The sequence below is a fragment of the Watersipora subatra genome, chromosome 6 (assembly GCF_963576615.1).
Source record: "Watersipora subatra chromosome 6, tzWatSuba1.1, whole genome shotgun sequence".
Taxonomy (NCBI): domain Eukaryota; kingdom Metazoa; phylum Bryozoa; class Gymnolaemata; order Cheilostomatida; family Watersiporidae; genus Watersipora; species Watersipora subatra.
The window spans coordinates 7,279,388-7,304,646 of NC_088713.1; the positions used below are offsets into that span (position 1 = coordinate 7,279,388).

At 39.6% G+C, this 25,259-nt stretch overlaps 2 protein-coding genes across 3 annotated transcripts; one reads left to right on the plus strand and one right to left on the minus strand.

Annotated features, from left to right (window-relative positions):
* Positions 1–1,661: 1,661 nt before the first annotated feature.
* Positions 1,662–2,492, minus strand: LOC137398000 (uncharacterized). Its single transcript, XM_068084100.1, has one exon. It carries the CDS (start codon positions 2,490–2,492, stop codon positions 1,662–1,664), a length of 831 nt encoding a protein of 276 aa, XP_067940201.1.
* A 16,501-nt stretch (positions 2,493–18,993) lies between these two features.
* Positions 18,994–24,951, plus strand: LOC137398730 (uncharacterized). Of its 2 annotated transcripts, none has more exons than XM_068084920.1 (12): positions 18,994–19,069; positions 19,378–19,492; positions 19,673–19,756; positions 21,419–21,505; positions 21,997–22,345; positions 22,644–22,735; positions 22,895–23,009; positions 23,521–23,598; positions 23,697–23,861; positions 23,981–24,097; positions 24,292–24,383; positions 24,598–24,951. In XM_068084920.1, the coding sequence occupies exons 5-10, from the start codon at positions 22,333–22,335 to the stop codon at positions 24,037–24,039; spliced, it is 522 nt and encodes a 173-aa protein (XP_067941021.1). In that variant the 5' UTR covers positions 18,994–19,069; positions 19,378–19,492; positions 19,673–19,756; positions 21,419–21,505; positions 21,997–22,332; the 3' UTR covers positions 24,040–24,097; positions 24,292–24,383; positions 24,598–24,951. The 2 variants fall into 2 exon arrangements, with proteins under 2 accessions (XP_067941021.1, XP_067941022.1); XM_068084921.1 differs by having other exon boundaries at positions 23,998–24,097.
* The last annotated feature ends 308 nt before the right edge of the window (positions 24,952–25,259 follow it).

The window sequence follows — 25,259 nt, forward strand, 5'->3', positions numbered from 1 at the left end:
CCATTTAGTGAAATGGTCTACCCATACCAGAATGTGTTTGTTACCTGACTCGCTTTCAACATATGGTCCTTGAAAATCAACCGAAAGTACAGGAAAAGGGTGTTGTGCCATCTGATTTTTCAGTGGTACTCTCATTGGTACTTTCGAGTTTTTCTTCTGTTGGCTTGATCCACATTGGGCAATGTGACGGCCAACTTCTTTTCACATTTTCGGAAACCAATAACGATCAGCCAAGGTTAACATTGTTTTTGTCAGTCCAGGATGCATGGACATTATGGACTCGTGTGCCGCATGTAGCAACTCCTTCTTTGAGAGGATGGTATTGCCAGTAACAGCTTGTCATCTTAAACACGGTATAACACTGTTTTCACTACTTTGAAATGCTTGCTTTTCTCTTTAATGACGTTAATATCTCGTTTTCCGGCATCTATTGGGAATTTTCTTTTCTGGAGATACAAGAGGATTGGTGAGAGATAGTAATCTTTTGCTTGGGCAGCTGATGTTGCCCTATCATTTTCAGTAATCTCGTCATCCGACTCGACTAAAGCAACTTCTGCTCTGGATAGAGCGTCTGCAACCACATTCTTTTTTCCAGGCTTGTGGCTGATGTCAAATGAGTAGTCAGCTAGCTGCACTGCCCACCTAGCTAGTCTTGGTGATAAGTCGCCTTTCTTTACAATGAATGTGCAGGCTATATCGTCTGTTAGCACCTTGAAGTGCGCGTTCATGAGAAATGCTTTGTAGTGCTTTATTGCACATAAAATGGCGTAGAGCTCCTGTTCACAAGCATCCCATTTTTGTTCTGCAGCTGAGAGGGCTTTCGAGTAGAAGGAGATTGAGGGCATTTTCCCATCCTCTCCCTTCTGTGAAAGCACTGCTCCCACCGCAGTTGCTGATGCATCCGTAGTCAGTACAAATTCTTGTTTAAAATTTGGGAATGCTAGAACTGGTGCTGAACATATTCTGTCCTTTAGCGTATTGGCAGCTTTCTCACATTCTTCTGTCCAAATGAAGGGACTGCACTCCTTGGTGAGGGCTATCAATGGTGCCGCTAGTTTACTGAAGTTCTGGATGTAGGACCGGTAGAATCCGAACAATCCTAAGAGTCTCCGAACTCCTGTTTTATCTTTCGGCATGGGAAATTCCCGTATTTTCACAGTGTTATGTGGTGACACAGTTATACCACTTTGTGAAATCACATGACCGAGATACGTTATCTCCTTTTGGCAAAAGTAACTCTTGCTGAAGCGATATTGTATGCCTGCATATCGCAAACGTGTGAATACTGTGGTCAGTAGTTTGATGTGGTGATCAAAATCTTTTGAAGTGAGTAGCCAATCATCTATATAAACGCAAGAGTTTCCAGCACTAATCAGATCAGCAGTTATGGCTAATGCTAACCATGTGAATGTGCTAGGGCTTCCGGATGCACCCATAGGCCTAGGCATGACTGTCCATGTGTAGGATCCCCATGGTGTTATAAAGCTACTCTTCTCTTGAGAATCCTTGTGGAGGGCTACCTGATAGAATCCGGAGCCTAAGTCGATGCTGCTGAAATACTTCTTCCCATGCATCACTTCCATTGCATTTTCTATGTTAGACAAGGCCATAGAGTGCTTGACAGTTACAGCATTCAATTTGCGGTAATCGACGCAGAACCTCTAGCTGCCATCCTTTTTCTTAACTAATACTATTGGAGAGCTCCAATTACCTGTGCTCATCCTTATCAGGCCATGTTCTAGCATTTTATCAATCTGCGATTTCACTTCGGCTTTTAGATGTACCGGTATGATGTAGGGTCTGCTCCGTACAGTTGTTGCTCCTGGTACAGTTTCAATAACATGCTCAACAATGTTAGTTCTCCCGAGCTCTGAGACATTTTCTCCAATTATGTCACTAAAATTGTTTATTAGTTTTCTTAGTCGACCCATTTCACTATCTGTCAGATCTGTGTCCTCTTGCTTCAGGGTGTCTCCTGGGTTAGTAGACTCCTTGGTTTTCGCAGGAACTGATTTCAGATTGAGTAGAGGCAAGTCTTGCTTTGAAGTTTCTACATTGTCTACGAACGTACCTTTTTGCAGTGTATAGGATGAAGGTCCGGCATTCATCACTGGAATGCGGATGTTTTCTCTATCAACTTTACACACCGACTTTCCCATAATTACACGTCGAGATCCAGCTTTTGAATCTCTTTCTATTATGCAGTCACGTCTGTCAATATTTGATGATTTAACCTGGGCTTCTACTAGTGTCTCAGAAAATGGAGGCAGTTCGGTGTTGTGTACAGCTTTTACTGCACAGACCATATGATCTGTCCTCGACACTGTGCAAGCCTTGACAGCTTTGTTGTCCATAGGTAGCGTCTCTCCATTGACTCGTATCGTGCATTTGTCAAAGTTATAGGCGACCTCACCCAACTTGGCCAAGAAATCGGTACCCAAGATTATTTCGTGAGAAATTTTATCAGCGACAGAAACATTGCTGATACTCATGTCTTCCAAGTTTCAAAAGTGCTGCGGTACGACCAACAATAGTTAATGCGTCATTGGTTACTCCAGTTGCACAAAGTTTATGTTGATGCAGTGGTAGATTTAGTTCTTGAGCAATGTTCAATCGCATTAGGGTAATAGTGGCTCCTGCGTCTGCTAAAGCCATATAATTGCGACTGGCTATGCTCACTTTCACCAATGCATTCTTGCATCGTTTACCGCTATTGACTCCGAAAACTTGTGGGAGGTTGGATGGGTCAGCCTCTAGTCAAAATTCTTCTGTAAAATAAGTTGGAAATGTTACTTCCGGTATCATGGTCAAAGGTTCCTGGGCATACACTTCTGATTCTGTTGGAGCAGATGGTAGTTCCCAGGAGGTCGTGGCGCTACACGGGAGTAACATGGTTTCCTGCTCATTTGTGGCCAGAACTAGATCGTTTGCATCTTGGAAAGCTGGAGTCTGGTCAACAATTACTTCTAGTTCTTCCTCATCATTGTTTTGCGCTCTAATAGCATTTACTGACTCTCTACTGGGTCCAAACCGTGGAATACAACATTTAAGGAGACAGCCATATCCTAGGAGTGCTATAGAAATAACACTAACAATCACGTTTACTGCTAAGGTCCAAAGTTCGAAGCCTGAGGCGACATGTCCTCCAAATAAGAAAGCCATGAAGGACCTGCCTAGGACCTCTTCCTTGGACTCAACTACATTTTCCTCAAATGATCTATGGGGAGAGGTGGCCACTCCCATAGCGTGTAGAACTTGATGCTGTCAGCTGAATGTGGCAAGCATATCATTCAGAGCGCTATGGTCACTGAATTATTGCCAATTGAGTCGATGGGCGAGACTGAAAATACTTTCATGAATCTCTACTGCATTGGCACCTAAATGGATATTTGGCAGAGTAAGGTTGTGAGTTACTTTTGCTACTTCCAGGGTTCCATCCAGTTTGTACTTATATATTGTGTCATTTAGCTGTACTAATGCCTCTTCTTGTAACTCGCATTTTACTTGCATGCTTTTGGAATGAACGACATTCATTACTGGGTCCAAGAATCCTCTGTGTCTTGCCACCAATAGTGACATTCATTGGAAGGTACTCGGTGCAGTTATCCTTGGGCATTGCCACAAAGTTGTACATGCCTGCAGACAGCTGGGTGCAAGGGTAGACTTGCACAAAACTTGGGCCGGCTTTGGTGGTTATGTTTGGATTTTTCAGCATGTATCGGGCGCTAATTGTGGGATGTTGAGACATCAGCAGACTTACTATTTTCAGAGTAGCTGCAATATTCTGGCAAGTGTATGCGTAGTTGTCCCAAAATTGTTTCCGTTCTGATGTTGCAAGATCAGTTGCTACATCCTGTATCATTGCGTTGAGTAACGCCGTATCATCTCCCCATGCTGTATACTCATTTATAACATGATCATCTAGGGTGATATTTGGTAAAGGTGTCAAGAACCGCACAAGGAGTCCTTGGTCCGTCATGGATGTGACTCTTCCTTGACAGTCCTCGTGATGATGCAGTCCATGTTTACTGAAAGTAAAGGCAAGACCGAAATCATCACTCACAAAATGTCCATCAAAGTATGTGCCATTGACTGAAAAGTCTGGCTCGAATTCACAGGTGACATTTTCGTTCTTTTCCCAAACGAGCATGGTGCCATCAGCCAGTAGGCAACTACCATGGTCATAATTGCAGTGAGATACGTCTCCTGCAGGTGACTCAAAGTACTGAGCGCCATGACTTTTATAAACAGTTGTTTCGATTGTTCTGCATTGATCAGCACTGAAATCGTGTTTCTTGCAACAGTATTTGTATTCTGCATCAATAGGGTTCTTGGTTAGGTAAACACCTTGTCCTCCATAAAGAGTTCTATCTTTGCATTCATGGTTGCTGACTATGGTCAAACATTCTTCTTTCGTTATCGAGGGTGGTTCAGAGCTTGTTGTTTTGGTTTTTATATCAGTGAAGAAACTAACTTCTGTGGTAATAGTTTGTCGAAATTTGCTGCATTGATAGGCAAGGCGGTTCCATTTCACTAAATTTCTTTGGTAGACTATCATGCGTAGGGGGGCAGGTTTCAGTGTGGCATTCTGCACCCTACTATCGCAGTGGTAGTTTGTATTAACTCGAAAAATGTGAGGACTGTCCTCTTTTCTTGATCCACATATCAATGGGCCTCTAGGATGCGCAGCTTCTCCGCCTACAAACTGACAGAGCAGTGTCATCAATGCTAACGACGCGTAAGTGGTTGGAGTTATGCCACTCCCTTTCCCTTTCCGATTACGGCGTCGTTTTGGTTTTTCGTCCATCACCACATTTACGTGTTCCTTTTCTTCCTTTCTTTTCTTCTACAACATCTCCGCAAACTGATCATCACTCATTTCAGCTGTTAATTCATGATTTGTGTCAAGGTCCACCGCGTTCACACCTCGCTTGACCTTGTAGCATTTGGCGATATCATGACCAGATATACGGCAATGTGTACAAAAGAGTCTAGACTTCGGCTGGCTATTAGCAAAGTTTCGAGTTTCACGAGGGTTATTCGCCGAGGTTGTATTCTTATGCTGAAATTTTGGCTGATTCTGAGCTTTCGGAACCTATTTCGAGTTGCTGCCTTTCCCCAAACCATTTGATGGAAAACTATGCTTGGAAGATCCATGGCTTTTGGGTGGCCTTGCAGTTTGGGCTCTTACCAATTCAGTTAAAGCACTCATTTGCTGAGTAAGGGCTTGTAGTTGGTCAGGGTTATCCTGAACACAATTTACATGTCCTTGGGATGCTGCCACTAGCTTCTGACCTTTGCCGATTGTATCGGTATACTCCACTCTTTTCGCTATGTCCAAAGCCTTTTCAAGAGACACATCTCCACTGGCCAAAATCTTGTCCTGATACTTGTCTTTAAGACCATTGATGAATGCATCTCGTATGATGCGATTTTTGTAGTCAGCTGGCATATCAGTATAAGCTGATTTGCCTGCGGTTACCACCTCATCATAGAATGTGCCCACGCTCTTTTTCCCTTGTGATAGAGTAAATAGACTTCGTCCTTTCATCGGCTTATGCCTCAAAAAGGCGCTGCTCAGTTCATTTCTGAGCTTTGCATAGTCACGAATGGCGGGGCTTCCGGCCTTCACCAAACCAATGTAAGTTTGCTACGCTGACCCTTTTAATGACTTTGGTAAGCACTGGGCTAGCTGCAGTTCATCCAGACCAAAGGTCATCATTCCTATCTCCCAACGCTCGATGAATTCTTCCCAGCTCTCTGTCGGTTCATAGGCGAATTTCTCCTTCACATCAAAATTGGGTAGAATGATGGTACTGCCTGCCTTTTGGTTTCTATTATTGACAGATGCGGTTAGGGGCAACTCGTCGCTTGACGCTCGGTTAATTTCCTTGAGCTGGCTTTGAGCTCCTGGTCTTTGAGCCATCCGTTCTTGCTGATTCTCGTATGGGGGTCGAGAAAAGCATGAAGAAGGCATTCCTGGTGCGCCAAAGGTTTTGCCTGGGTGGCCATAGCCATGCCTAGGGTTGTTCGGACGAGGGTAAGCACCCGTGAAGTTCGGCCGAGGCGGTGGTGCTGTAGGGACGAGTGGTGTGCTATGCACAGGAGCTCCATTCATGGTTAATATATAGGCCTTCAAGTCATTAGGTATAGAATTCCATACTGCTAATGCTTGATGTTCTCTGGAAATGTTTGTGTTAGCTTGAGTTGAGCTAGTCGGTGGGATTGCTCCATTTACTGGTTGGCTATCTACCACTGACTGCGGGAAATTTTGATTAGATAATCGTGCATTACACATGCCTCCAGAAGCCATATTTATGGGTGGTATGGGAGATGTATCAAAAGATGCTGCCCTTTGTATTTGCCGATTTGGTTGTAGTGATGGTGGCTGGGTGATAGTAGAGGTGGTCAGATTGGTAAGCTGCATGTCATGTACAGACATGTTGGATGGTAGAGGGGTGTGGCTGAAGGTGCTTGCTGGGCTTGGCTCGCACGTATTTCATCCAGCAAGTCCCTTGGCCTTTGGTAAGGTGTGGATGAATGAAGAGGTATAGATAAAGGATTAGGAGTGTATGAGACTGTAGAGGCAGTGGTGACGAGAGGGGTTGATTTGGTACTAGTGGCTTCTGACGCCATCACTGTTACTGATTCAGCTGATACAGCTTTATATGTGGCACCACCACGAGTTCTACCACCTACTAAGTTTTTGTACCAGTCAGATGAAAACATTTGATGGTTATATTCTGTGAGCAAATTGCAAGACAGTCAGTTGTGAAAATTGAATTAATTGATTATTTTACTTTTGGTTGAATATATTAACTGCCACTTGCTATGTAAATACACTCTTGGCGAATGCGGGTTCACTAAGATAAATGGAAATTGTTTAAATAATATGAACTGCACTCAAGCCAATGGTAATTGCTCAAACAGACAAATTCGCTTCGCTCTCTTGACAATTTATCAAGTCCTTTCAGAGCTTAGTGTGGGGATTAAATGTATTTTTAATCTACCCTTTAGTTATCTATCAAAAATTTATTGATTAGATAATTGCTAATGACACAGCGCAGTCAGGTTGCCGGTTCCCTGTCAGGCGTATATTAGCTTGTCAGAATTACTCAATTGCAGTCTGATTCAACAATCTTTTAAATTGTTTAAAAAAAATTTCTCAGGCCTAGGATTTCTGCTTGCCTAAAAGTGTTATCAAGCGTGCTCCCTGCCCTATTTGAGCGGTACTACACGCGACAACAGCAACAAGGCAACTGACCACAAGGGCAATTAATCTTTTGGTTGGATGGGGGCTATTCCACCAGAGATCTCAAATATATTGTATGTGCAAAAATGTTTTTACACAAGCTTGGCTGCTGGTGCACAGGAAAGTTACCGGGCACCTCCACCAAAATGCTCTATCTAGTTATCCGGTTTTTTTAGTTATGATAAGTATTTACAGGCTATAAATCAAAGACAACTAGAGAGCACATTGACTCACCAAAGTACTTAGGCTTGCGACTTGTTGCAGGGCTCGTCGGTACGTCTACCTCTGAGTGTTGTCCAACTTCAAGTCTGTGGAGCTCACTGAGATTGGGAGCTGCAGATTTCTTATTCTAAAATCAACCACTCAGAGGCAGTATCTAGAAACTGGTAGGCTGTCTTTACCCTTATTTGAGCCATAAGGGATCCAATGCTGTGTTTCTTTCAAGGTTAACTTATTCATTCTTACATCAGCATTGGTTCCGTTGAAGTATGTATAATTAGATGGTAATACTTAGTTCATAGGATATGCCAGTCATGAATCGTGGCTTTTGTTTCGGAAGGGCAACTGCATTAGCTATAGCCTACTATGTATAATTTGTAGTCCTTTGTTTCTATGTTCTAATCAGGTATACTAATTTTGCACATATCAAACGCAGAGTACTTTTAATTCACATAATTCTGCACTGAAAATCGCACAAAAACACGGTACAAAAGTATAACCTGAGCAGTTGAAAAATACAGAGTGATGCTCAGACCTGCCAACCCAAGAGTGGGGCAATGCGTGAGATTTGGTTTTGGGGCAATTGATGTATCAATGATAGTATATATAAAATGGTGGAAATTGGGGCAAACATCTCACGCATTTTCATTTTTTCTTTGGGGTGATTGCGTGAGTCTCACGCCCAATGCGTGAGAGTTGGCGGGTATGGTGATGCTGTTCTCATAAAACACCTCCGGCATACTTGGCACCTGACTCACGTGCTCGTATCTCAAACATGGCTCGTATGTTAGTGCTAAACCTTGCTTAAAAACTGGCTCGTATCTCAAGTTTCTCATACATTGGAGCACTCGTAAGTTGAAGTATTACTGTACTACCAATACGGTAATATTCAATCGCTGATACTACCGTGGCCGTAGAAATGAGAACTGAATACTACTTCATACGTAATATCGAATCGTCGCTGAAACCAGCTACGTAATTGTTAATGAGAGCTATCTTCTCTTTTTCATCTCTGTGCCAACTTTGTTTCTATGGTATTTTGCTGTTCATGCTGTTTTGTTCTATTCTAGCGAGTTGCATTCAATCTTTTTATAGTAATTGAATTCACGCTGGACTGGTGAGGTTGTGAAGTGTAATCAATGATTAATTATTTGTAACTTTTGCACATCACATTTGAGCTGGACATCGAAACTACAACATTCAAAGGTAGAGATTCAACCGTGAAGTTGCTCATAAAATAAATTCTACTGAAAGATTTAAATTTTTGTTTTAATTTATTAAAAGTATTCGTAAATGTAACAAATCAATCAAGGGACGGCCTTGGGCAGGCAGGCTTGTGTTGAATGAAGTGATGTATCGTAATGGTTTATTTTCATTTTAGTAATTAATCAGTAATTAATTTTTCATACAAATTTTTACTGTATGTTATTGACATAATTCGTTTTTTATTAATTGATAAAAACAATAAGTTTAATGTAGGGGAAGACGGGGCAAGTTGGGTCAAAAATTGGTTGTTTGAATCTTGTGGCCAAAATAATTATCAGAGATTCAAACGTTTTGTTGTAGAGATAGATTAACATGTTATATGCAATAGCCCAATTTCATGTTGATGCAATGCCAATAGTTAATCAGTCACAAATGGTACCGGAAAAACTTTCTCCTGGCCCAACTTACCCCACATATGGGGTAAGTTGGGTCACCGAGCAAAATCGAATGGGGCAAGTTGGGTCACCATGTTATTGGCATGGTATCTAACATATCAATGAAGCGAATTAAGTTTTTTTAAAGTTTATTAGGTCTAACTAACAGCATAATGGTTTAAAAAATACACTTGTGACAGAGGTTCAAAATGTCCAATGTAGGTAAGATTTGAGTTCAGACATGGGCATGAATATGGGCACTAACTACTACTAGCAAAGTATTTACATGAACAAAAGAAGTTAAGTAAATCTACTCGGGGCTATTATTAGTACTTAATATAACATAAAGGTATCTAACGCAACTCAAAGCCCATTCCATCCAGCTTATTGCCAAAAATGACACAACCTAATGTTCGAACAGTTGTTCCGGTTGAAAGAGGGCCCCCAACACTCTGACAATTTGCTCAGTCTCCACCGGTGATATGTCTGGCTGTAATGGTTTAGAGAATGTGCCCTGTGGAGTTTTCTTGTAAAAGTCTACTTTCCAATCACCATCATCCTTGCCAACAACCATTCCGACATAGCCTATGGTTGAACGTTTCCCCTGGTATTTTACCACCACAAATGCCCCTTTTACTACTACATCTGGTACATCTGGTTCTTGTGTTTCCTCATCAGATGGTGAATCGCTGTCTGTATCTAGTACAGCTACTCCACTCTGCTCATCATCTTCACTACTGGATTCTGGTTCCTTTCGTTTAGGCCTACGCTTAGGTTGTTTCTTGGTCTTATTTAACCTGTTCGTTTGTTCTTGCTCTTTCCTCTTCTTCTCTGATGTATCTGTCAGAATCGCTGTCTTTACTCGCTTTCTTCTGGGAGCTCCATCTTTTCGTGGAGCAGCTTTTGGCAGGGGAAGAATATCCTGAGGGGTAACTGGCTGCTTAGAGATACCAACCACCGGTGAACTGGAAATACCCTGAGGGGTTCCAGGCTCCTTAGAGGTAGCCGCCGCCACCACCGGTGAACTAGAAATACCCTGAGGGGCAACAGGCTGCTTAGAGGTAACCTCCACCAGTGACAGAAAATTTGAAGTGCTAAGCGTGCTCGGTTCATCAATTAGAGCTCGAGATGTACTAGGGATGCTTGGTTTCTCGATTAGAGTCTGTGATGTACTTGGCTCAGCTAAAGTCGGATCAACTTGCTCATTGACCACTGTTTGTGGTCTATCCGTTACATCGGCTGGAACATAGTCGGCGTCGGAAAATGCATCTGTGTTTAGCGGAAATATACCAGTAGAACGAAAGCCTAATGTTATGTTGGCAACAGTCATTCTTTGCCCGAATGCTCGCTCAGTTAGTGCACCAATGTCTTGTATTCTTATGCCTCTGGTCGGATACGTTCTCATAAAGTTATCTATTGCCCTGTTAAAATATGTTTTCATTGGACCGAAAACCGTTCTATCCAGAGGCTGTAATCGGTGTAATGTGTGGGGTGGCAAGGTGAGCAGAACAACTCCTGATTCCTTACAAAAAGTTACAGATTCGAGAGAAATGTGTGAGCAGTGATTATCGAGTATCAGCAGAACTGGTTTTTCGTGGGTGCATCGGACATGCTTGATGAAAAATGGTAAGTATAATTGTACAAATATTTTGATTGTCATCCATGCAGACTTTGAGGCTGTACCAGTTGAGCCTACATGAGTCCTATTAACAAACGCTTCATTCCATCTCACCCGTTTGAATATGTACAAAGGAGGCAGAGCGTTACCCAAAGCATTGATTTTGCATGCTAAAGTGGTCAGTTCGCCTCATTCCAGCGAAGTGGTTTCCCCAACCTGCTTTTTCCCTTTCCTGCTGATAACTTTACCCGGGCTTTGAACCGTAGTAAATCCACTCTCATCCATGTTGTAGATGTCCTGGGGAGAAAATTCATACCTAAAACAGATTGAAACAATATTTGTCCAGTGTTGCTACTAATAGCTTGGTGACAAATAATCTGCTATAACATTAGCAACCGCAATAGAAATAAATACAATAATGACTTGAACCTTGTATAAACGTCTTTTAGTTTCCTGTAGAACTTGGATACCACGACTTTTTTGAACGTGGTTTGCCTAGCCAGTGACGTTGCTTCTGGCTTTCTCACCGTGAGTCGATTCCAGAGTTTAAACTTCTCAAACCAGTCAGCACCTAAGAATAATTTAATGGTATACAACACTTAACACAATAATATAATAATATAGGCCTAAATACAATAGTGGTCGTGTTCAGTTCAACTAACCATGTTCTATTCTAACATATACTAATTGTATTTTGTAATAACTTCTTCACCTGTTGCTTCGTTTCTATTCCAAGATGAAGGGATATTTGTGATGTTGTTAGATTTTGCATAACTCTAGGCGAGCTTCTTGCACTGCTCAGCAGTAAGTCGATAGAATCGGTCATCAAAAGCTTTGATGTGGTTAGCCATTTATTTCTCTTGTGCATTGGTAAAGACCATATGTGCTTGAGCAACACCTTGATATCCAACTGTAACTGTAGTAGGTTGACTGAAAGATTGATTAATGTAGCGCTGTAGTGATGTTCTGGGTATTCCAAATGTTTTGCTAGCTTTTCTCACTGAGCATTTCAGTGTGGTGACTTCATTAGCTGCCTTCTCTAACTGAGACACTGTAGATCCTCTTTTTGTACATCTGTTTCTGCTCCGTACTATGATCTGCAATGATAAATTCATATTTTATACCATGTTTGGTCAATTGGGGCAAGTTGGGTCACTGACCCAACTAGCCCCAAAATTTAGACCCAATTTGCCCCATTGGCCGCCATTTTGTAAAACATTTTTTCTTTGTCTGAAGAAATTAATTTAGCAAGTTTATAATCCTTCAAGTTTTAGGAAACTACTCAAGCATCCACAACACAAAACATCAGCATTGTATCCCAGCATTTATGACAAAATTTGGCTGTACTGCTTTAGTGAACAGGTTGTCAAATAAGGCCAAAATATTGATATTTGCTAATATTTCACTCACCTCTTTTTGAAAGTGTTGATTGTAATACCAGGAAGTGATCTCAGTTTGACCTTCACCTCTTGACCTAATTATTTAGTTTCACAGCATTACAGTTTTTCAGAAAATGGCCTGACCCAACTTGCCCCTTGACCCAACTCGCCCCGTCTTCCCCTAAAGTTTAGTAGTAGTTAGTTAGGGATATTAACATAACTAACTCATTTTACTTGTTCGGTGTGTGATAGAGAAAAAAAAGTTAAACAAACAAAGGTTATTTATAAATAAAGTTAGTAACATGCAATAGAGTATAAGTAAGTATGAATGTTAGTAACATGCAGTAGAGTATAAGTAAGTATGAATGAATGAATTATATAACTTTCCCAAGTTCGGGACAGTGATTATATATAGATAATCCTCAAATTAAATATTAAATGAATACTGTAAATTAAAAATATAAAAAATATTTAGAAAAATAATCGTAGATAATCAATATGAAATAATAGTAATAACTATTTCACTACATGTTACTCTATGCATTCACTCACGCAATCCCCTACTCTTAATGTGTTAGTTTCTAAAGGAGTGCTTACATGTTCTACACTATATGTAGTTGATATCCTTCAACCAGAAAATTTATTTATTTGAAGTTCATACATGTATATTTGTGTAGTCTAAGCCTCAGACTTAAAACGTGTGGAGTTGATGGTGCCCACTTTCCAACTCCAAAATGAGCCAAAGGGTCATCATACAGCTGGCCTGTGTTGGGTAGTCAATGGGGGTGAAGGCACGATTTGTGTATTTATCATGTGTATTTTGATTGTTTTAGCTTGGCTAACTATGATCAGTATCTTGATGCCTGTCTTAAAGAGCAGGCGACTAAACGTCGAGCTGAAGACTATCAGGGCTATTTGAAAACATGCATCGCTGAGCAAGATTCAAAGCGCAGCAAAGATAATACAGGATATTCTGATTATCTGGCGACAGTACAGCAAGAACTAGGCAAAAAAACTAAAAATGGTTAGTGCTGTTTTAGTTCATAAAAGTGTAAATCAGCCGGATAGAGTTCTAAGATGCTTTAGGTGAAGTGCAAGATTTTCAATGGCGATGTTCGGCTTTTCACTTACCGCAATGTTTTCTCTTTTTACCCACTTGTTTCATGTTTCAGCACATATGGATGGTGTCAATATAAAGAGTGCCACGAGCCAAAAGAACACGTGTATCGATATTAATGCCACCCAGGAAGCTCTTAGCTCTTCGCACTCCTTGAGCAACAAGCAAGATCCTTGTGGTAAACTCAATAATTAAGTCATACTCAGTTATCATTGTTTTCATTCAAGCAATTCAGACATCGGAAAAGTTGGGGGATTGGAAACCTTTTTAGTGCAACTCGGTAACAATAAAAAATGCAGCATCGCCGCATTCACAATTTATAATGTCTCATTGCTATGCTCTGATATTCATAACTAAATGTGACTCTTGACTCAGGGTATTGAATGAGTTGCTCCGCTTTCCTTATAAATTGTGCAGTATATGAGGCAATTCTATGTAACTAACCATGCACTGGTGCAATCATACCACTCTGTGACCATATTTTAGAATACTTTCACAGACCAGCAGGCAGACAAGTATCTTCGGAAGTACGTGTAGACTACTCACAATACGTCAGCTTTGTGTCTGGTTAGTATTAGTAGCATGGTTAAAGGCATGCATGTTGTTAACTCTATCAGATGTAAATAGTGTGATTGGTAGGCATAGGTATATCCTGGCATTCACTTTATAACACCCAACCCCGCAAGAAAAATATAACTGCACACAACAGTAACTATTGTGTCATGCACATACTGAGTAAGGTGCTTGCAACTTTCATGTTCATTACAATGAAATGACTTCCATGAATCATGGCTTGAACAGCAATGTCTTCACTCAACCCATTGGAAGCCATCAGCATGGCATAAATAGTCACCATTGCCCAAAGCAAAGACCTTTTGTTAATTTCAATACGATCATGAAATTTACTGAATGACTTAAGGTGGATAGGCTTATTTTCCTAGCCACCCTCTCTGGCTAAGAATCCAAAACCTACTTGTAAAATTCATTATATGGCAACTTCCTCAAAGGCCTAGATGTGCATTATTATAATATAGGTGGTGATTAACTAGCTAAGCTCTTTATAAACAGAGTTATTAAACTGCAAGACCAGTTAACAACAAGTTATGAGATATGTTTGCTTACCAGGATAGTAAAGAACTGTAGTTGACTGATGGCAATGATATACCCTCACTCACATTGAAGCTACACAGCAATCAGCAAGTGAAACTCTTTATGATTGAAATCCTGTTTCTTGTATCAAACAGCCAATGTTGTATTTTCCTGAATTCATCAGCAGCATGATTATTGCCTGAGCCTTGCCCGGCTACTAAAGCACCTTAGCTACCACCATAGCCAAATGAGTTTTCGTGATAATATGATATGTACCTCAACGGTATTTTGACTTTTTTGAGTTCAATGTGAAATTGTTTTCCTTTTCAGAGAATATAGAATCTGAGCCAAGAAGGACAAGAAGGACATTTATAGAAATCAGTGAGGAGGAATAGGGCTTGGTCAGAGATAGATTGTTCAGTTTGTTTTAAGACGGAATGGCTATATTAACTGCAGTACATGATTTAGGTAGCTTTTTTGTTATTTGTCAGAACTTGCCAGAACATTGATTTGGATGCTTGAAATTGTCGCTCCTATGACTTCTTAACACAACATTTGGCGGCTTAAGATCAAGAGCTCAAGCCATTAGGATAGTTCGCCAACGATTGACATTGTATTTATTGTGCTTTAATTTACTTAATAATTGCTTCTCTTAAGATCTTAGGTCAAAGATCAGCATATTATTCAAGCACCGAGTGCCGGGATTGTCTAGGGGCAGAGAGTGAATCATATGAACAAGAGATATACATAATTAATCAGGGTTAGTTGAGTTTATACTGGTGATGCAGGACAATGGCTTGTTGCAGTTGGCTGCGGCGTGACAAAACCCAAACTGCATAATCGAATGTGTTAACAAACATCCTTGTAAAGTGTGTGGTTTGAAGTATGGACCATCAGGGCTCTATTATCTTGCCGGCCGAAAGGCATAAACATTCATGATGGTGAGGGTTGGACTCCCCTCCGTGCCAGAGCCTCTTGTGGATACATAGTATATTGCCAGGTGTCTTTTGATTGTGGTTAACGGCTCAGTCAATCCACATACCAGAGTTTTTGATGCTCCGAGAGTCACAAGGCTCAAAGTATGATGTTGGTTTAGTCGTGTCATGTTTTACCACACAGTTTTTGTTCCTTTCATCTCTCTTTTTTATCAATTGAATGACAGTTCATGTGTATAATTGTGACCAACCAAATAATATCAAAGTCTTCCTTCTAAAAATAAGCAATACATTCTGATTTTAGGTTTCAGGCATCGGTCCTGTTATGTTTGTCTGACATGCGGAATCAGGGAAGACCCAATACAGTTAATGCACCTCGAATTGTTTCCTTTATCTCCAGATAAATTTGTTTTCTCATTTGAAGTATTGAATTTGTTGTCTGCTATGACTAACTTCAATGCTTTAGTGAGTTATGCAACTATAGCCAGCGCAGTTAACTTCAACATGAAGAAGAGTTTTCAGGTATGTGAGTAATTTGCTGGTTCATGGATCTTTCTTGTGTGTAGGTGTGTAGTAAACTTCACACGCTAATTAAACTCATGATCACAAACAACCTCACCCCTTCATTCTCTAAGTGTGTATAGTTTTGAAAATGAATGTCCGTTTACTTATCAGTTACAAATCTCTAACCAAGTGCATGATGCCAGTATTTGCAAAGGGTGTACCCCAAAACGCTTTCAATTGGGAAGGGAAGCATTTTCACATTTGGCACACAAGCTAATATGAACCCTCAATAACGTGTACAGTTTTTTCCAAAATATCAGATGAGGAGTTTATCTCACAGCTTCTGATTTTTAATAAATGATGCAAAGCAAAAGATGTATAACTCACCTAAATACTACCTAAACTATGCTATTATTACACTTCTGGCAATTTCTGAGCTATTTGGGGTAGTCTTCGAGCTTCAAACTAATATTAACATTGGTGATGATCACAATGTATTTTGCACTTCATATTTATTTACAGATGTACAACGTAAGGCCTGAAGTTATCGATTGTGTCATGAGGGAGTGGAAGAGGTTGGAGGAACTAGCAATGAGTGAGGAACATAATCTTCTACAGTGTCCAGCCTGTAGCACAAATCCACACACCATTAACGTTGATGGTAACTCTAAGCTATACCGCTATAATAAAGCAGGAGGGTAAGTACTCCTATACTGCTCGAATTTCCAAAGAATATTGATGTATGGCGCTTGTGATTGTCTTTCAAGTAGCACCTATAAGCAGTGTTATTTATAATTTTTAGGGTGACTGAGATTGATTATAAGTCTGAGCTCATATTAGACTCTACTGATGTTGACAAAGAGGTTGATAAACTCAGAGGCAGTAAATCAGGCACAGCTGTTCAAGAGGTGAATTAAAATTTGATGGCTCCATTTGGTTCACACTTAGCACTAACTTTCTGTTTCATGAGTACCATAAAAGATAGTTCATCCCAATTGCAACAGTCAAATCACATCTTAGATGTGTTAGACTATTTGGTTGCACAAATATTTAGCTGTTAGTTGGATTAAATAGCAGAAGACCTGTGGTGTTGCATTGGTATAGATGTTATGCATAAACTGCTAGCAGCATACCCAATATTTACAGCAATAACTTGTTGAGTTTTGAATCTCCCTCCCAAGATAAGTTAAAGCTCTACTGGTATGGCGTGTTTCAATTGAACTTTAACAATGTATTATATTACTGGACGCCATTGCCGGATGTTTCAGCAAGGCTACGGATGAATGAGCTTGCCTGCAATTTCTTAGCACCACTGAAGATGCAAATTGCATATTGAAATTTGAGTTGATTGTATCTTTCATATGAAGGTACAACACAAGACATTGGGATTTGATCTAAAATTGGTAATAGATTGTGAAAGAGCACACAGTTATTTCTAATTTTGATACAATCATTTTCAGATACCACAATTTTTAATAATCGGTGTGTTCCTTCCAGGCCTCCTACTGTAAATAAGCACATCAATCACGTTTTTCTTGAAAGGTTGTTGACGATTCATGTGGGGACACAAAGTTGATAAATGCTCAAGTCGGGGCAAAGGCCCATTCTTCTAAAGATGAGACCGGTCTCATGCTAGCAACATGTCGACACATGTTTATCTTGAAAGGACTGGACATGAAGAGAGGAGAGATATTCCAGTATCCATAGATACTTCAGGTATCAGTTTGTATTTCATCTATATGTAAAAAGAACTCTCCCCTAACGCTGCAAATCAAAAGTTTAACATGCCATGATCATAAAAAAACACATTTTTGTTGTGAAATCCAAGCAAATTGAAGGAACTGTCATTTTCCTAACCTTTTGCTTTAAACATGAAATATCTTATGGTTCATGGTGCAATTCATTGTTTTTACTTTGTTCTCTAGAAACAGTTTCCAACAGCACAGTTTTTTGCCTATGATGTTGCATGTAGGTATTACCCCTGGCTCCAGAAGTTTGATGGGGAAACAGCCAAAAAGCAAACTCCAATGTTATCCGTAATGCATGCTAAATCACACAAGTGGTCATGTCAGGTGATTATTGTTGTTATACGGTATAATATAGCAATAATTCATCAAGTTTTGCCAAAGCCCTTGTTGGCATAATTTTAAGTTTAACCTCAAGTAGGAAATCCTGATTTCTAAATTTAGTAGATAACTTAGAAAAAATATTCAGACATTTGTACAGTGCTTCCAAAAACCTGCATGAAAACAGTTATTTTCTTGCTTAGTCATAAATAAACTACTGATGTAAGATTTTGGCACAGGCAAAGCGGAAAACCACTTTCACTTCAACAAATGTTACAATGCCACCAGACTCTCTCCCATCCCCCCACAGTGGTTGGCTCAGGCCTTAGCGATGTCAGTTAGTGAATCACATTTTTATAACAATTGTATTTTCAGATGAAATGGAGTGGTAAGGTGGTAAAGGGAGCTGGTCGCTCAACTGGAGAAACCTCTGAACAAGCTAACAGTTACCTTTCACGTTTAGGTCCTGTCACTCGAAACTCTCATTCTGCAGGTGTGTTTTGTAGCATCCCATGACTGACCATTTGATGAATTCCGCATAAGTTATTTAAACACTTGGCATTGCTAGCACTGACCATTGTCCGACATGGGTTTCACCAACCATTCACCCACTCAACATTCCCAGACAAGCTATATTATCAGGCAAGGGACTTCATATTGTCTAACTCGACCCATAATATAAGTGACAAATTCAGGCAACTCAAATGTCAAACTGACAATTACTGCCCTAAGCACCAGAGGTGTTCACCTTTTCTCTGTCACACATTTGAGAAATGCCATTTTGGCTGACTCAAAGTGAGGTGGGTGTTGTTTTGGCATAAGATTATGGTTAATTGTGGATGATAGTTGACCTGAATCTTACCGATGTGAGAGTAAGCATCATGCCATTTCGATAGCAGATTCTCATGTGTCTATGAATTGTGTCTGGTCAGGTGTCTGGGACTTTCGTGATTACCAATTTTGACCTACACTGATGTATAACATTGACTGCGGGTGAGACTGGAATGGGGGGATGGAGGCCAGCAACTTCTCTCAATAGACAAAGTAATTAGACAATGAACTGCTTGACCTCTCAATACATGCAAACTGAGACCCATTTCTGTTGTTATGATGCTGTGGTGTATGTTTGGATACCTATCTTTTCATTGTCTGCAATAGTGCGTAGGGAGAGGATAACTCGGAGTGCTAAGTTCTGGAATAGCCGCAGGCTTTTGGAACTTCCAGTGTGGATTGCAGCACAGTTGAGCAAGGTAACAAGGTGTATTTCATTTGAGACTTAGTGATTTGGTAAACAGAATTTTGTGGTATGAGCTTTGCTTCTAAAGAAGAGTATTGGTTACTAACACTTCTATTTCATGTCTAGAAAATGATAAGTGGAAGAAGTTCCGTATCTGAATTTGTTACTGATTGAAATAATTGCTGTGAACCATATCTTCATCCGGGGGAAACAGAACTAATTACCTTGATGCCAGGCATGATCGGCAGAAGCTTGCATCTGGACTCATAACTCAATCAGGCTAACCAATGGGAAGGTTCAACCAATACTTGTATTTTGTAGATGAAGAGAGAAATTAAGGAAATGGAGGAGCAGTTTGTGGTGATGTGTGGAGACTTGAAGAAGAGTGAGGCTCAGATTTAACAGCTAGGAGAGGAATATTCCAAGATTGGAGAAGGTTGGCTATGTTGGCATTTGCAATACGGTTCAATTGGTTGCATTCGTTCAGGGTTCACATTACAGAAAACCAAAAAATCTAGTGTCCAGTCCCAGTACAGCAAAAATAATTATTTTGCTTTTTTGTAGTTTTCGTATCAGTGGAAATGTAAATTAGTTTATTTTTGGTATTCTTTTCTAGGCGATATAACACCACAGGAGCGGAAGATGGAGGAGCTTGCCTGTCGCTAGAAAAGATTAGCATCAAGTATATTGAGTGACCCAGGTAATAATGTACTTTTTGACAGAAGTTTTAATCCATCGAAATCAGTGGTACACATGCAAACTGATATTCAACATTTTTCATAAGTTGCCGTAAAACATCTAATTCAACGCTGCCTCTATTTGAACGCCACCTATATTTGAACGCCATCTCCAATTGACCGTCACCCTGAGAAAAAGATTGAAAAATAGACCGCCACTCTCCAATTGAACGCCACCTCCATTTGACCGCCACTTTGACCTCATTTGATCTTCACGAGCCATAATATTAACTGATCAGTAGAAAAGTGTCCACAAAAAGGTATTAATAATGAATCGTTTGTATCAATAATAATTAATTCTCTCGTTATTCAATTTCAAAGCTTTTCGTGAATTTTTTCGTTAAAACTTTGAACACGACACCATAGAAATAATCAATAACGATCTCAGGCTAGAAGTAGTTATCTGTGTAACGAGTTTTTTCTACTTCGAAGAAGCCTACATATAAAAACGGCTTAAATTTACAATAGTAGATGAACTTTCAATGCAACGCTATATAAATAATTACAGTCTCAAGCTAATAGTTGTTCCTTGTTTGATGCGGTCGAGCTATTTCGATCTAAGATTACGTTTACTAAGCAAATTTTACGCGTTGTGTTCGTGCTTAATGCAGCGCGTTAAAAATATGATAAAAAGTTGTTGGGATGTTAGTATCGACTAGTTCAGCAGTGCAAAAGAAGAGTTGAGGTCAGAAGATATTGTAGAAGGTATTGGACAACTAAAATATGTTCGTTCCATCAAAAGCAACAATCAGAACGCAGCTATCCGAGCAAACGATGGAAATATTTTTGTGTTAAAAACGTTAATTTTTGTTTCTGCATGTAATATAAGTATAATTCGTTTATGTCACTTGTTCATAAATATTTGTATCGTTTGATAGATTTTTATTGAATAATTTATTAATATGCAGGTCTATAGCATGTTATTTAATTGATAGCGTCCTTGCAGCTATCTTAACACGGCTTACGATAGATCGATGCTCGTAACTCCACTTCTATTGCATATAAAAAGTTAGTTTTGTATGTTCTCGAAGTACATTTATTAAGCGATCTTTGACAAATTAGAGGCAAGTTAGCAGATTTATTGCATCCAAAAGGTTTAATATAGCTACACTGGAAAAAGAGAGCAAAATATAGGCGACATTTGTTTCGCCCATACTAGTGCTAAATTTGCCTTCCGAGAATTTTGACGAGCCATTCGAAAATACACTGCCAGCCTATATTTGAACGCCGCCTCCAATTGACTGCCACTTTAAAAAAATAGTTGGAAAATAGAGCGCCATGCCGTTCTATTAGAGGTTTTACGGTATGTTGAGCTGCCTACCCTTGACTGTGAGGGTAGGTCTCAAGCCATGTTTAGTTCAAAAAGTTAGCCAATAACTCCACTTTCTCAAAGGACTAGACCTCCGTCATGTGCAGCAGTGAATCTACAAAAAAATATTTCCGGCCCAAACATCTACTTTAAAGCCTGGAACAACGATTACTAACGATTATTATCATGAGGAGCTGAAAAATAACCTTGGCTTCCCCGGTCAAAGCTTCTGCTGGATCTACAGACAACTCCAATGGCTGCGTTGAAAAACTGTTTTTACTCTCCACTTAAGCTATAGATATTGTTATTGTTCCAGACTCTTCCAAGACCAGAAAGAGACACAGGGACATGTTGACCAAAGTCAAAGGGCAGTTTGAAAGTGAGGTGGACAAGTATCTGTCAGGTAATCATTGTGGTAAATTTTATATCAAAATGTTTGAGTTTTAAGGAAAATTAGCTAGTTAGTACAATGTTAGTACCCTAGGCTAGCTGTACTAACATAGGCTACTCTAGGTTATCTGTACTAACATAGGCTACCCTGGCTTACTTGTACTAACATAGGCTGCCCTAGGTTATCTGTACTAACATAGGCTACTCTAGGTTATCTGTACTAACATAGGCTACACTAGGTTACCTATATTAGTATAGGCTACCCTAGGTTACTTGTACTAACATAGGCTACTCTAGGTTAGATGTACTAGTATAGGCTACCCTAGGTTACTTGTACTAACATAGGTTACTCTAGATTACCTGTACTAACATAGGCTATTCTAGGCTACCTATATTAGTATAGGCTACCCTAGGTTACCTGTACTAACATAGGCTACTCTAGGTTAGATGTACTAGTATAGGCTAATGTTTTTTTGTGTTTGTAAAAATGAACTAATTTTTCAGGGATGATCAGTCAAAAATAGACGTTATGGTCTGTGAAGCATGTTCGTGGTCTTGTTGGCGGGAGCCTCAACAGCTGGTCCAGTATGGATTTTGGCCTGTTGACGTTGAGGGAAGAGCTTACTTCAACTTTAGTTTTCTTCTGAGTGCTTCAATAAAAACTGACGGAATCAAATGCTTCACTCTTGCAGCACTTCTCACCATCTCTAAGCCTCAAAAGTCTGTTAGATTCCGTCAGTTTTATCTCATCCTTAGATGGCGAGGTATTACATCTGATCTGGGGAGACTGCAGAACTTGTTAATAGCTACGTGTTTCGATTGGGAAAATTAACAAGACACATGACATCAGATGGTGAGTTTATTCAGTGAGCACTATTTTATATATTGTCAAGGGAGGTATTTTTTAGGCCTTAACTATCGGGTAAGCTAATAACTTACCCGATAGTTAAGACCTATCTGGTAAGTTATTAGCTTTGCATTTGACAATGTTAAATGTAGTGTACCACTGTGATATGTTTTATAACTTGGTTAATGACAATATACATTGGTGACTTTGGCGCCTATCTAAGTCATGACAATGAAAGTTATATAATCTCACAAGTGCCAACTTGTCAATGGTATGACTTCCCAATTTACTCTCTTGTTTCAAGGTAGACGGAGACGCTTGGAGCAAGGGGCAGCTTTTTGGAATCTTCGAAAGTTTGTCAATCTGCCCAAACAGATATTTACATCTCTTTCCAAAGTATGTAGAAACAGCAATCAGAGGATGAAATCGTACTGTTCCCTAGGTTCAATTTGTTTTAACTATTGACAAAAAGCCAAGTTTTCTCAATAAATAATTGGCTTCATTGCAGTTATACAACAAGTGAAGAATTATAGTGCCGAGTACGTCTCGTTTTAGACCAAGAAACAACTACCCATTCTAGAGGCACAAGTGGATGCACACTGCCACTCATTTGGGTTAACTTTAGCTGAACTTGAGGCCAGAGCAATCCTTGTTGCCAAGCCGCCACCAAGTGAGTTTTTTACTTATACTATTTCCGCATGCTTAGAGAATAAATGATTGCTTTTCTGTGTCAATTAGCAGTGCATGATTTGTATTTCATGATAATGATCATAATAATATGAGTATAATGAGGCCCTGATGCAAAGATGAAATGTCGAGATTTACGTTTTATAGTAAAAGATGCTCATATTAGTTTATAGTAACAACTAGCTGTGCCCCTGGCGTTGCCCGGGTATTAAAAATCAGCTTATAAACAATGAGGAGTGATGAGAGTTGCCTGCCACTTTGCTATTAGCCTGGCACACTGCCACTGGAAAATTCAATAAAGCCTTCTAATAAGCGCTAGGCTTCTAATGACGGTATGCCATGATGTTGCGTCAGCATTTTCCAGCTGTAGCTATTTTAATAATGGCAGTTATAATAATTGCTATAGCCGGAATGACACACATGCATACTTTGAGAAATATGCATATAGATATATGATTAGAATGTTGTGATTGATACATTGTGTTATTTTTCAGAACCAGATGACATACAAGGTGTCTTAGAAGACCTAAGAGTCAATATCCTGCGGAAAGAAGATGTTCTTAAGAAATCAGGTAGGTTTGTCAGGTGATCTCTCTGAAAAAACTATCAAAGTTGAAATGTTTTCTATGTATTGTGTTATCGAAAATGTAATTGCTGTTTATATTAACAGAGAGTGGAAAATTTGCACAGAAATTAAGATCGTGCCTGCGTGCAAACCATTGCAGCTATAAGAAAAAGTCTTTAGAGTACAGCAACCTCCATCCAGAAACAACAACAGATGAGCTGCAAAGCTGTTTGAAGTCAGGGTTATTCCCATCGGCAGTTGTCCGTGGAGGTAAGTTTTTTCATGAAATATCAAGTACCCGCAACAAATCTAGACATTCCTTGTTCAATTTTTACACATGAAAACCCTATATTAACAGGCCATGCTGATGTCACATTTTAATGTTTCAGATATAACCTTCTCACAGGATGTTCTTAAGGCAGTGGAGAGCTATCAATTGTGGCAGTGAACTCTAGAAGAAATCCCTATTCTAGAGCAGGAAATGCATACGATGATAAGAACAATAGGTGAGTTTCTTATCGTGTTTGTAGATGCTTAATATGCATGATATAGTATCAATAGTGATGTCTTAGTGGTTTTTAGCAGGTCCATTCTATAACAAATTGTCTACAACATCACGTTTAAACATAAGATACTTTTTAAGTATTTAGTTGAATTCTGAGTTCAGATTTCTGGCTAATTTGGTTCTCTTCATTTTCAGTCCAGCAACTTGATACATGCAAGGGAGAAGAGGCCATATTTTTTCAAAACATGGTCGAAAAATCCTCTGTTTTCTTCTCTGAGGAAGTTGAGGTACGTACTATTAAATTGAGGAAGAACAGTATCGCAATAGTGATCAAGCTTTTGCCAATCACTGTTTGCCAGTCAGCAACAACATTTCATATTGCAGAAAATGGTAGATTCAAGAAACGTCCAGTATTATTTGATGCCATGAATGATGATTTACCTGGCTGGATCGAGAAAACTCAACCTGTCTATTTCATTCATTGAATTATTTTATTGTTAGGATATGCAGCTAGCCGTGTCACTATGCCAGGACTTAGATGTATCTGATGATGACGAGGACGACGATGACTCTGACGGAAGTCTTTGTGGGGAATAAAATGCCATGATTTACATTTGAAGACCTCAACGGAAGAATGATCAATGTCACAATTGCTCAAAATTGAGATATAGCCATTTTAAAGTTTACAAACTTTTTTTAGAAAGAATTACAACTTATATCATAGAAACTTTTTAGCTATTGGTTAATAAGGATGTTACCTGGAAATGTGATCAACAAAGAGGCGGTAGACATAGTTTGGGGTGGCACAACTTTGTGGCCAGAACTATTAAGAGAACATAAATCTAGAATTTTGAAAAAATGTGACATTGATCGTTCTTCCATTGAGGTCTTCATGTATGCTGATCTACTTTCTGTATTACTTTCCATGCTGATCCTCACAAAACAATATTATAACAAAGTATATTAATTTATTTTTCAACAATAAAAGAAATCTTTTGTACAACCTTCAGTATATGTTATGTGGTCAGCCAGAATAAATTGGACAACCTCTCTCAGGCGAGTCTAGGCCATGCGACAATAGGTGAGAATGTCATAACAAGCTAGTCAGGAACCTAGTTTTAACTGATTTGATACTTTTGGATATAGGTGAGAATGACAAAAAA